At 44.1% G+C, this 13,496-nt stretch overlaps 1 protein-coding gene across 1 annotated transcript in view; it reads left to right on the top strand.

Annotated features, from left to right (window-relative positions):
* The window catches only part of rftn1b (raftlin, lipid raft linker 1b), a 329,875-nt gene extending 317,558 nt beyond the window's left edge, over positions 1-12,317 (top strand). The window contains exons 9-10 of the mRNA XM_084335672.1: positions 9,442-9,517; positions 10,405-12,317. Of these exons, the coding sequence (XP_084191798.1) occupies positions 9,442-9,517; positions 10,405-11,001 (673 nt within the window). The 3' untranslated portion in view covers positions 11,002-12,317. The remainder of the gene's footprint in view (positions 1-9,441; positions 9,518-10,404) is intronic.
* Positions 12,318-13,496: the final 1,179 nt, after the last annotated feature.

Here is a 13,496-nt window from a genome sequence, read left to right as displayed (position 1 = left end):
CAGTTACTGTGACTTACAGTTCTCAGTTAAGGCAACTCAAATGTGAGACAAGAAGATGTTCCTGTGTGTCTGCAAAACTGCCATGTACAGATCTTTGTCAATGCCAAAACTGTGCAAATGTTTCTAAGGAAACTGAGGATATAGGGCTACATGGGATGATGACTCAGATGGCCGTGGTGAGGATGATTAACATCAGTGTTGCCTGGAAGTGTGGTGGTGGATGAGGGGGTTCTGAAAGCTAACATACTTTAAACATCACTATGGACTAGCAGAGCTACATAAACATCACTGTAAACAATAAAACTAAATGGCATATGGTATCTGAAGAAAACTAGAATGCTAGTTATGTAAACAAAAACACAGCTAAACTGTCAAATAGTGTATCCACATCTTGATTGATTGATTGATTGAAAACTTTATTAACAGATGCAGAATGGGTACAATACAGTACGGCTCAATACACACAATTGTTAAGGGGATGCAGACCAGAGAAAGACTTTCATCTTGTTTACATCAGAGTCCCCCATTTTCAATTCATCATGACATTTATGACATACATGACATACAATGAATGAATGAATGAAAACAAAAGGTTATCCTATAACCTAGTTATATGAATACTGGCTGAGCGTCTCGCTCTTCGCCATTATGAGATATCTCTTATCTCCTAGCACATAATGTGCTCACGAAACAACAAATGCACTCACATGCACGTGACCAGCCACGCCCCTGCGTCCCACTATATGATGCCGGACATGGTCACACTCCACCTTCCTCAGAAAGATTTCCAACATGGAAACCCATCCAAGGGACCTCAGGGCGCCAAGAGCGAGACGCTCAGCCAGTATTCATATAACTAGGTTATAGGATAACCTTTCGTTATATTATCATACTGGCAATCGCGTCTCGCTCTTGGGCACCAGAAAATACCGGGAGTAAACGCCACGCATCGCGTCCTCCTTTGGGACCACGACGATGGCTTGCTTCGCCAACAGAGATTGGATCTCATCGGCCAGATCTGTCACTGCTGCTGACCCTGACAATAGGGTCTGTACCAAACCTGAAAACGGAGGGTGGGGTTGTGCAAACTGCAACACAAGTCCCCGCCTCAGCGTTCTCTCCATCCACCTCAACATATGGCACTGTTGTAGCCATATGTGATGATAATCCCAAAGCGCACCCGCCGCCACTTGGCGCTGGTCCGCCAGGAACCGTAGATAGGAGGCCCGGTCCCACCCGCTGTGCGTTGCCAACCCTTGACTCGCCAACCGCGCGAGCAGGGCGTCTCGCAGAGCCGGGATATCGCACCCTGACACTACCAACGAGGCAATCGCACCCAAGGGGGGACCCCGACAGAAAGGGCCGGTCTGATACGGGGGAAGCTGACATCACACTGGGTGACATAAGCTCCCCCACTGAACATCTCCCCGGCATGTACTGCTGAGAAAAGCCTGCTCTGCAGCTGGACATGCAAGGTGTGTGGTCCCCACACAGATCCTATCCGCGCTTAGCAGGCGCCCCGACCGAACTGTAGGAGTCGCTGTTTACAATGACCCGGACCCACCTCGCCAGCTTCTTCCACCCTCTAATACTGCCAATTGTATTAGTGTGAACGGCCAGCCAAGCTGGTGACAACCCCGGAGCTGTGAGCTGGATTCGAACAGGCAAATCCAGACGCTCCGGGGTTGGTGACGAACGCAATCTCCGTCACGCCACCTGACCGCCCCTACGATGGCTCCACTTCTAAACGATACGGCACATCGTCAGTTCCATATCCTTCCACAATATCGTAATCATTCAGTTGCCAATGTGCCAAAGTTATTCCGTTTCCACACGTCCAGAGTAACATTAATTGCAATGGTTCCACACTTAATTCTCCGTTGCATTGTCCACTGCTGTATGTATCGGAATTAAATCATACAGTCCATTGCGTCATATTTAGTGTCCAGTTTCCACACGTCCAGACAATATAATTGCGATGGTTCTACTTCTAATATACGGCGCATAGTCCGTTCTATAATCCACAGCATCACAATTTAATTAGTCCGACGCTAGAATGCTCCACAGCGTTTGCAAGGAAGCGCAACAAAGTAGCAATGTCCCGAGTCAGTTCCATTCATAAATACAGCAGCGTCCACCAAACAATTTCACATTGCGGTAGGCCACGTCCTTCAAAACCCGTTATCCAGTTCTTCCTCAACAGAGGTATTACTTAAAGATCTTCTTACCTCCGCTTTTCCTTGGTGAGGGAGGTTATCCAACTTTATACTCACATGTCCTTCTATAGTGAGGAGTTTTTCCAACTTTGTACTCACTCACACGTCCTTCTTTCACGAGGATATTTGTCCTCCTTTTCACTTGCGTCCTTCTGTCGTGAGGGTAACTTAAAACTTTGTACTCACGTCCTTCTGTCGTGAGGACACTTTCAAACTTTGTAGCCCCACATACTTCTTTCATGAGGAGAGTTTCAAACTTTTTACTCACGTCCTTCTTTCATGAGGAGACCTTAAAACTTTGTAGTGGCCGACTGTCATTCCTGGGTGTGCTGACAGTCGTCCACGATGCACCCGCAATTATTTCTCTTCACGCTGTACCAAAGTTGTGATGTTGAATGAATTGAATGTCCAAAGTTTGCTGCTGGTACGGTTTACAGGGTTTATTGTTGTCCAAAGGTAAATGATAGTGAATAAAGGGTTAAATTAGAACAGTCGTCAATTGCTCCATGGTCAGTTCCAACAGTGAGACAGATTTTAAGGTAAAACCTCAGCAGGTGCATGGGATCACAGTAATTACCTAGGATACTTATAGAAGTGGGGCTATATTGGGTGGTGAGCCCCCTAGTGTCCAAACATAAATAAGACAGTCTAAACAGTGCATGGTTCTAATATATAATATAATATATATATAATAATAATATAATAATATATAAATCCACCAAGTCGGTTTCTGCTTCTACAGTGACCATGCCCGGCGTCATATAGTGGGACGCAGGGGCGTGGCCTGGTCACGTGCATGTGAGTGCATTTGTTGTTTTGTGTGCACATTATGTGCTAGGAGATAAGAGATATCTCATAATGGCGAAGAGCAAGACGTGATTGCCAGTATGATAATATAACTGTATTTAACAGATTGCAGAATGGGTACAATACAGTACGGCTCAATACACACAATTGTTAAGGGGATGCAGACCAGAGAAAGACGTTTGTCTTGTTTACATCAGGGTCCCCATTATATGTGACCAAGTCCAGCGTTTGTGCCGACATGTCTCCATTTTCATTTTTTCCAGATTGTGAAAGTACAGAATGTAAGCTTTCAAATGATGTGTCATACTTTGAAATCTGAGAATGTTTTGAATATCATATATTCATTTAAATCTTGTAAAGCAGTCTGTTGTCTAGAACACTCAAGGGGAGAAAATGCCTCTCAAAGATTTTCACACTTCAGCTAGTTTGTGGGGGGGGGGGGGGGGGCATGGACAACTACCCTCACCTGAATGCGTCCATCGTTAACGTTAATGACTCTCTCTGTGTGAATGCCTTTACCTGGCTCAGTGAATCTGAATCCCAACGCGCAGCTCTATTCAGATGCAAAAATAAACCCAGCCCCCACCTCTCCTCTGTGGAGAGGACAAACTGTTTAAAAATAGCCTTTTTTAAACACAATTAGAGTTATTATATCTGTTCGCTGTTATACTAAATATGTTCTTCAACTCTCAAACTGTAGTTATATATAAAAATAAAAAAAACTGTCACTCTCTGTCATTTCACCCTGGCGACTTGTAGGCATCATCACCAGACTGGGTCACATATCATATATATATATATATATCATGACATTTATGACACAAATCGATCTCTAAACAATGTTGTATGTCTCCGTAATGGTATGATTCTGGCCTGGTAGGTTAAGCCACCATTCGACGCAGTTTCTATATCTATCCCACCGTGTCTGTGTAAAATCTTGTACACGTTCTTTCTGAACGGACATGAGATGCATATAACATTGTTTAGAAATCTTTTTGCGAACTTTAGAAGGTGTTTTTTGTCCATTTTCATCCGTAACGTTACTCTGTGGATGTCATTTGTTGACACCGGATGGCCGTATCCTCCCAACAAAGAGAGCTGCTATTGGTCGAGCGCAAGATACGTGACCGAACTCGCACCAATTACACCAAATAAAACTCTGTGGTGACCAAATATCCGTTCGTGAGGAAAGATCTAGTCCCAACTTTAAAATTATGATTGCGCAAAACGGGCTAGTTTGTCAATGGAGAACTTTTTGTTCCTAAATCTACACCAATATATCTTTCACCCAGATTGAAAATTGTGTAGTCCACCGAGGTGGGAACGGGATGAAACGATACAGCCTTCACCTTACGGCCTACTGAAGAATTTAAAGAACATAAAACGACCTCCTTATAACCGACATGGCGGCAAATTTTAGGCAAGTGCTGTTTTCCATTTATACTACATTCCAGTCGATGCCCTTTTGTCCGTTGAGTCATATTGTAGATCGCTGACATCATTTTAAACTTAAAACTTAAAATGGCGGCCTCCATCAGAGCATTAGCAATGCTAACAACATTAGCAACATTAGCGAAGCTGCCACTGCACTTATATGTGCATAAAGTGTGCTAATAGTAACAAAATATCACCACCCCTAAGACTGGGAGTGTTCTAACTCTACTGAGCATGTATCCAACATTATATGAAAAATAAAAAGTCATTACGATGTTTTAGTGCGCTTCAAGCGCTAAAGGGATTCATTAACAACTTATGACTTACTGACTTAATCCTCTTTACTCCGTTGGGGGGCATAGGGCGTCCACCAGAGCACTCCATCTCACTCTCTTCTGGGCCAGGGCCTTTGCTTCTTGCCAACTCACTCCGATGTTCTTTAGGTCTTGGAGTGTGGAACGTCTCCAGGTGTTTCTCGGCCTACCGGCTTTCCTCTTCCCCTGCGGGTTGTAGTCCAAGGCCTGTCTAGTGATGTTGTTTGAGTCCTTCCTAAGGGTATGCCCTATCCAGTTCCACTTTCTTCTTTTGATGGTGGTAGCTATGCTGTCCTGGTTGGTTATCCTCCACAGCTCTTCATTTGTGGTTTTGATGGGCCACCGCAGCTTGAGGATGTAGCGCAGGCATTTGTTGACAAACACCCGGGTCTTGCTTGTGAGGCCCTCGGTAGTCTTCCACGTCTCAGAGCCGTAGAGCCGGACAGTCTTCACATTGGTATTGAAGATCCGTAGCTTGGTGTTGTTGGAGAGTTGCTTGGACAACCAGATTGGCCTGAGTATCCTGAATGCTACCTGTGCTTTGCTGATGCATGCCTCTATGTCCCTGCCTGCTCCTCCATCCCTACTGATGTTTCTCCCTAGGTAGGTGAAGTGCTCCACGTCCTCTATGGCCCCTCCCCTCAGTGTGATTGGATCATGTGTTTTTGGATTTAACCTCATGGTCTTGGTTTTTTGTTACATTCACTGAGGTTTCCTCTTTTTGGAATGGTGACCATTAAGCCCATTTTCCATTCTATTGGGATTACCTCTGTATCCCAGATCTTGTTGAGGAGGTGGTATAGAACCTCTGTGGTCGCTTTGGGATCAGCTTTCAGAATATCAGGGGGGTGTTGTCAACTCCTGGTGCTTTTCCAACCTTCATCTTTTTGATGGCTCTGGTTATTTCATCCAGATATCCTCCCACAGTTGGTCTTCAAGGTTTCTGATGGTACACTGCTGATCTCTGGTGTTATTTCTGGGGGAGGTCTATTTAGGAGTATACTATATATACTATAACAACTTATAGTAGGGTCCATCTCAGTGTTAGTACTAGTCTGTTTATTTTCTTTTCATACCAACATTACCTTTTTAAGTGAACGTGGTCTTGTCCTTGTTGTATCCATGTGTAATGTTGATAGTAGTGGGTGTACATACGAAAGAGTATCTACGGGGGAGAGCAAGTCTGTGTGTGCATTGTCTGGGATATAGGTTCCAGGCTAATAAGTTAGCTGTTCTCGCAGCTTACTGAGCCTAGCCATCCTCTTTAGCCTCTGTTGTCTTAGATGCTATGTTCTTTTGGTAGAACTCTTCGACTGCCGCAGGAGTGTTGAGAGAGTAGCGGATTCCGTTCATGGTTATTGAAAATCTTGCTGGGTGGTATAAGCTGTAGTCGAGACCTGGGACGTGGTTTTTAGCCTCGCGTAGCTTGGCTTTTAGTGGGCCATAAGCCGCGCGGAGCTTAGCAGAAATAATAACGTGAATTATTCTAAAAGTTATAATTATTTTGTCTCATCTTGTTTTAGTCAACATAAATTAACACATTCCCTGCCATGGTTATATCCATCAATGTAGCCTCACTGCCACCACTCTAAGTGTTCTGAAGGTCCAGATTAACACTGAAAGTCTGCGTTTATTATTTTGTATAACTTGTATATTGTTTATATATATAAGATATATATCTTTACGCCATCCGTTTGCATAATAGTATTCTTCGCTCGCCTCATTGGGTCCCGCCCTTGACATTGGAGGCGCCAGTGACGAGCCCCCCAGACATGGTTCTGGACATGTTCAGACAAGTTCAGACTTGCCTATAGCAGGCGCATTGATTCCCGACAGGTAAATCGGCTGAGCCCTATAGAAATCAGTCTGAGTATATATATTGTGGATGGTGCAAGCAGCCGCGAGTCGGCAGTATCAGAACAGGAGAAGCAGCAGAGCGAGAGCGTGATACGTCCGGTACAGTTGTACACAGACCTACCAGCGGTGTATCGTTACAGATAGCTAGTAGCTACTTAGATACGACTATAATATTGTAGAGCCATTATTGGCGCAGTATAGTGACTTGTGTAAGCGAAGTAACGTGGAGAAACGTATAGTTAAACCCAGCGGCGTTTGGATCTAACTACTCATTGAAGACCGTCTGCGGGCTAGCTTCCAGTACAAACGAAGCTAGCTAGCTACCATCTATGCCAACGGGCTTTTGGATTAATAGCTATTAACCCTGCCATCGGGCGCTAGGATTACAAGGACCGGTTCCGTACGAGACCCCTTTTCTTCCAGCGACGACAGGATTATCCGACCAGTCTCCAATTCCTCCGGAGCTTGGAGCTCCCGAGGGAAACCATTGTCTCCAGCTACCCTTGCTTTCCCCGTATCGCCTCGTCTCTTCTCACTCCCTGCAGAGCTCCGGTCGAGTATTCGTAACCTAGGAACTATTCATTACCGCTGACTTTGATACTCTGACATTCTATTATTAAAAGAGAAACGTGATAATTCAGATGTATGTTGCTATGACGATTAAAATGCTTATAAACCAGGTATCCTTGTCCCCGTGCCGTCAATTGAGTGTCCGCCATTTTGTCTAACTATACTGTCTGGCTATTAATATTCTTTAGTAGTGGTTTAATCTAAACAATCTTTAATACAGTCCGGGTTGTGTAGCCCCTTAGCTACACTAAGCCTATGGAGATGTTCACCTTCTTTGCAGGGCTATAACTTTTTTCCCGCCTCGACTACTGCAACGCACTGCTCGCTGGCCTCCCGGCCACTGCCACTAAGCCTCTTCAACTCATTCAGAACGCAGCGGCCCGCCTGATCTCAAACCTACCGAAGTCGGCCCATGTCACCCCACTTCTTAGGGACCTGCACTGGCTCCCCATTGCTGCACGAATCCGCTTCAAGGCCCTCGACCTAGCATGCTCCCGCCTACCTCCGGTCAATGGTCTCTAACTACACACCCTCAAGACCCCTACGCTCTGCATCTTCTGGCCGCCTCAGACCTACTCCTATCCAAGCTCCGGGAGGGTCATCAAAGAGAAGTCGCCTATTCTCAGTCCTTGCCCCACAATGGTGGAATGAACTACCCACCCCAGTTAGGACAGCCGAAACACGTCCAATCTTTCGCCGTCGACTAAAGACGCACTTCTTCAACCATTATCTGAATTAAAAAAAAAAAAAAGAAAAAAAAACCTAACCCTAACTAACCATACTGTCATGCACTTGTCCTAATAAACTAACCTACACTGTAGCACTCAACACTTTGATGAACATTGTTACTCAGCTGATAGAGTTGTGCCCTTCCTGATGGCTTGTCGTACAGAACTTGTAAGTCGCTTTGGATAAAAGCGTCAGCTAAATGACTAAATGTAAATGTAAATGTAAATGTAAATTGTATTGCTAAATTGACATTACTATGGCCCATTCAACATCAATTATCTATCGTTCAGGATGTAGGAACGTTATACTTTTTCATTCATACAAAAATACCTTCTAGAATTTAAGTATGTTTTTATCGTTTTCTGCAGTAATTCATAGAACGTGAGTTATAGGCATAAACGCATATAGATTATCAATTGCCGTTTATTCCTGATACACACTATATTAAAAAATTCAACTGTATATGATCCTATACGTTATGCGTCATCATGCGCGGATGAAAGGGGGGGGGGGTCGTTTATAATTCCGTGATCGTCAGTAAATGCTTTATGTAGTATGGGTGATATATTGATCAGATCGGTTTGCAGTGAAATGAATGAACAATTGGGCTGAAAATAGCATCAGCGTCCTCTTACCGTGCGTCAATGAGACTGGCGGTGAAAGATCCCAGGTATAGGACATCGATCGCCTAGGTCCATTTCTGGTTTGTATGTCGCAATAAACGCCGAAATCATATCGATTATTACGTTTATAAAGCGATCGATATGTACATAGTGTCTGTCGGGAGCCTTGCAACAATATCTGACGGCCGGATGAATTTAATCGACGCACACCTCCCACTTCCTGTTGTTCGAGTGTAACTCGCCCGACCATCCACCAGGCGGCGGTATTGAGCCGTCGTTGTATTGAGCCGTAGGGTCCAGCTTCAGTGCCGGAGGTGTATATATGAATTATGAATGCCATGGCGAAAAAATTAAATATTGATCTCAATATCGCTGTACAGCGTGGTCTGGCGGTCAAAGCATGGCGGGCAATAACGTTTTAAAGCATTTCCGGCGGTGGATGTGTTAAGAGAGATTTCATCATGGTTTTTGTAAACTACATTTTGTGTCGTCAGTTGTAGTCAACGACATTGCATTCATTATTTAGTCACGTTAGTGTCACATGGTCTCCATTAATGTGACGTCTCATCTCGTTGCCATCAGGGGGAAAAGCTTCGTTGACGACCATAAATACTATAGTCATCATTTTCGTTGACAAAATTAACACTGAATTAACTTTGAATCTCTCATTCAGTTTGCATGTCTGACACTTTCAAATGAACTGTATTTAAGATGTGTAATAAGTATTTGATGATAGCAATAACAAAGATAACTCAGATATGTTGCAGGAAGTTCCATACTAATGTTTCTGTCATCTCTCTCTCCCTCCCCATTCCATCACACACTCTCTCTCTGGCTCTATCTTTGCTACCACTCTAAATTCCTCTTTACGCCTCTATCCTCATCCCCTAGTGATGGAAGTCTGTCCACCAAACAGATTGTTTTTCTGCAAAGACCCGTCTTGCCCCGTAAGAAGCGGGAATCCAAGGTACGTGACCTTGCGTTCCTCTCTATGTTTCTCTTGGCGAATGTGCTCCTCCTCCTAGACTTTCTTTCACCGGCCAGCCATCTTTCCAAGGACAATAATATTCACCCCCTGGAAAATCCCTGTTGTTTTTGTTGACGGGTAGATAAATAAGCACAGCGTTGGATGCTGTACATGTGAACGGATCCCTTTTCCGATTGAGCCGTGAGGAGTTCTGCAAACATGTTGTGTTTTGGGGGAGGCAGGATTTGGTAATGCTGTCTCTGTGACTCCCACATTGTGGCAATAACCTCTAAATTTAACCTTTGTTAGATTGGCAACAAATTCGATCAAATCCAGATCAACTCTGCTTGGGAGTAAAGCAGAGAAATTTGCTATCATTGTTGTGGGTTTTTCCACTACTTGACTCAGAATACTGTATGGTAGGTACATCCCGGACTGCGTTGTCCAGGTTATCTTGGACATTTTATAAGAAGCAATCAACATGCACATTCTCAAAAAGGTTTGTGGTGCTGGGAGTAAATCCCCTTTTACTCCCGCACTCACTTTTCTCTGCTTTATTCAGTCGACGAGTCAGGGACCTTCATCAGGACATAATATGTCCTGATGAAGGTCTCTGACTGAAACGTTGACGAGTATATGGGATATTTTGCCTGAAATATTTTCCTGTTTATTTTGCCTGGCTGCTAGCCCTGAAGACATCAATAGCTTCCCTTCAAATTACCTCAATTTCCTTCCCTGCATCAATGAGAGCCATTCAATTAGTTGGTTATTACAGTGCACTATTAGGTCCACTGTGATCCATTCTTAATTAAGTCTGTGTCTACTGCTACATGCCCAACAGCAGAACATTCCAGAATATGTGCTAATCTAAACTCTGCGTGTTTCAGAAGCTGATCTTCAAAACACGGAGCAAGTCCAACAAGAACTGTGTCAAAGATGTGCCGAAGAACAAGAGGAAGAAAAACAAAACCGTCGACGAGAGGGAGGAAGACATGAGCAAGGATGAAACGGCGAACGAGGCAGAGGTAGAGACGGTCTGCAAAGAGAGCAAGACCGTAGACAAGCAGGAGGAAAAGACGGAGGGGGGTGAAAAGGTGGAGTCCATGGAAAAGAAAGATGGGGACACGGGGACGGAAGACAAAGGAGTGGAGAACGGTGGCGCGGAGGAGGGAGAAGAGAAGACCACGGAGGAAAGAGGAGGCAGGAAAGAGAACGGAGAACCGGTGGAACACGGAGAGGCTGAAGAGCTGACAAAAGCTGTGGAGCCAGCGGGGACCAAAGAGGAGGGGAGAGAGGGAGGCGTAGAAGTGGAGGCTGTGATTGAAAATGGGTTAGAGGTGGAGGAAGAGAGAGTGCAGGGCGGAGATGACATACAGACAGAGCGGGAGGAGGCTCTAGAAAATATGGAGGTCATCGCAAAGGAAATTGTGGCAAATGTGCAGGTCGTGCCGACCAATCAAAGCCCCGGAGAGACTCAAGACTAGTCGTCCTACTCGGTCCCCAGCAGCTAATCAAGGGTTGTCCCGTCCTACCTCTCAAAATTCCATTCCTTGAAGACAGTATCTCCCTTGATCCCTACACTTGGGGCTATCACTGCAGCATTCTACTCTCCTATCATGATATCCAGACAAACTGACAAATATATAACAGACAAACTCCCCAATTTGCCAGTGTAGCTACAGAGCTCTCATTTAACCTCAGCCAACAAACTGTATACTCACACACATACTGAATGTGTGTGTATATATATCATATATACCAACAGGAGATTCTGATATAGGTTTTTCATGTTGGTCTTGAGAGTCACTGGAAAAGTGTTATGATTGGCCCCAATGAGTGCCAATGGATATGAGGGGAGGGGGCCAAAGGGGCTTGTTTTAACCATTTCCTGACCCTTAGTTCCGTGTGCCATAGTTAGTTGTGTCATAGAAGTCTTATGGAAGAGGAGAACTCTGGTTAAGGTCATGGCTATTGTTGCGACAGGCAATCCAAAGTTACGTGAATGGATCGTTGTTTACGCTGAGCTCTGAGCTGTCAAGTGCTTCAAAGAGATGTCGATAATCACTCTTTGGTGTAGTGGGCTCAACTTGCATTACAGAATGTTCCACATTCAAACCATGATGATGATGTGAACTCAATTGAATGTTTGTGGCTCCAGTGAGGAAACATTTTAGAAGTGCTGAGTTTCCTGTTTAGAATTTACATGTGTGAATATTTGTTTCTGCTCAGTGTTGCATTTTTAATTGGGCCTTCATTTACCATCGATGGTCATAAACATGGGCAACTTGTCGATATGGAAGCAAGGTTAGGCAAATTATTCAGGACCAAGGCTGGTTATTCCCAGAGACCAAAATCACAAGTGAGAGAAAAAGAGGGGAGAGAAAGAGAGGGGAAAGGAGAAGGCAAAACAAAAACAAAGAGTGAAGCACAGGAAGTGGAATAGAAGAAATAAATAGGCTAATTTAGAATAACGGCCTTTTACATTTCCCGCTTCCCGTCCACACGACTTCCATGTTTTATCTCCAGCTCTTTAAGTACCTCTTTACCGGCCTCATTTCTGAAGATAACAAAACCTTAATGTGGTCTTCTATGGCGTCACATTGCTTTCCCTTTTAAAAAGGGAGCTGGCACTGGTGCCTGAGAGCTTTCATTAGCTCACTAATGGATTTTGTCAGCAGGGTATCTGTCAGGAATCATACATTTATAATGGGGGTCACATATGGCTATTGACAGCGAAAGATCTCTGCTCATCAAAAAGAATAGGACTTGGTCAGGGGGATTGATTTGGATTGGGTTTGAGTTGAGGAAGGTTAAATATAACCTGCATTTATTGACAATGGGGTTTAAGGTTGTCGTAAATATTTTTGACTTCTGTATTACTCCCTTACATCATTAGAACGGGGTCATCCCTATGTTCCCCGGGTTCTATGTTCCCCGGGTCCTATGTTCCCCGATTGATTGATTGATTGATTGGACATTTTATAAATTTGTATTATTTTATTAATTATGAATGTCCGCCTTGTTTCGAACTGGTTAAGCTTATGCCCTCTTTCGAAGTTGGTTACGGTTAGAGTTTGGAATCAGGGCTGGTGGTCTGACTATCTATCGCTACCGGGGAACATAGGACCCGGGGAACATAGGACCCGGGGAACATAGACATACTCCCATTAGAACATGTTTATGTAAAATGACAGATGTTTTGTGTGGTGTAGAATATCCAGCTGTGACCAGTTTAGCCTTACAACGACGCCGTGAACGGCCTGCAGTCTGCTCTTTGAAATGTCCTATTTTCTGTTATATGTTTTAGTCAAACGAGGAAGTTATGCTACAGTCAGTATTTGTATTTTGAAAGCTCACTGTTTCCTGTTTTCAATTGACCTGTCTCAAACGCTGCCCTCTTTTCTTGATCCTCCAATCACAACTTTTGCTTTCCTCTGACAAATTGAAGGGTCAGAAAAAGAGGGTGGGGTTTGAGATAGTTAGATCATGGAAGCCATTAGAGAAATGGAAGGCGTGTCTAAGGAGAAAGGGTGTTTTAGATTTGACAATGAGCTCAGTGTTAGTGAATATGAAGATACTTAGCTTTTAATTGTTTAAAGATGCAACATGTGTCAAATTTCCTTGTGAACTTTCTGTTTTCAAGTTAAAAGAAGTATGATTTGAACTTTGTGTAGCCTATGCTGTTATGCTAAAGCTTGCTGACGTTGTATTTGTGACCGACGCTTTGAGCTACCTCCTGAGGGCTGTTGTGGGTTTTTAGCCAAGGGGTCATAATGTGTGACCCCTCCACCATATGTTCCTTGTCCTCCCGGTCTTCAACATGTTGGAGCCGAAACCTGTGGGCGTGAGGTCATCACTAATGGCAGAAAAAGTTAAGGGTCATAATTTAAACCAGAATGGATTTTACGCAGCTGGAACTGGTTCAAGTGCAAAATGTTTGCACAAGCACACAGCAAATAACCACTCTGATATTGAGTCA

Source organism: Notolepis coatsorum (assembly GCF_963971535.1).
Source record: "Notolepis coatsorum genome assembly, chromosome: 19".
Classification (NCBI taxonomy): Eukaryota; Metazoa; Chordata; class Actinopteri; order Aulopiformes; family Paralepididae; genus Notolepis; species Notolepis coatsorum.
The sequence above is the reverse complement of the archived record's forward strand: the minus strand, read 5'-3'. Positions and strand labels throughout refer to the sequence as shown.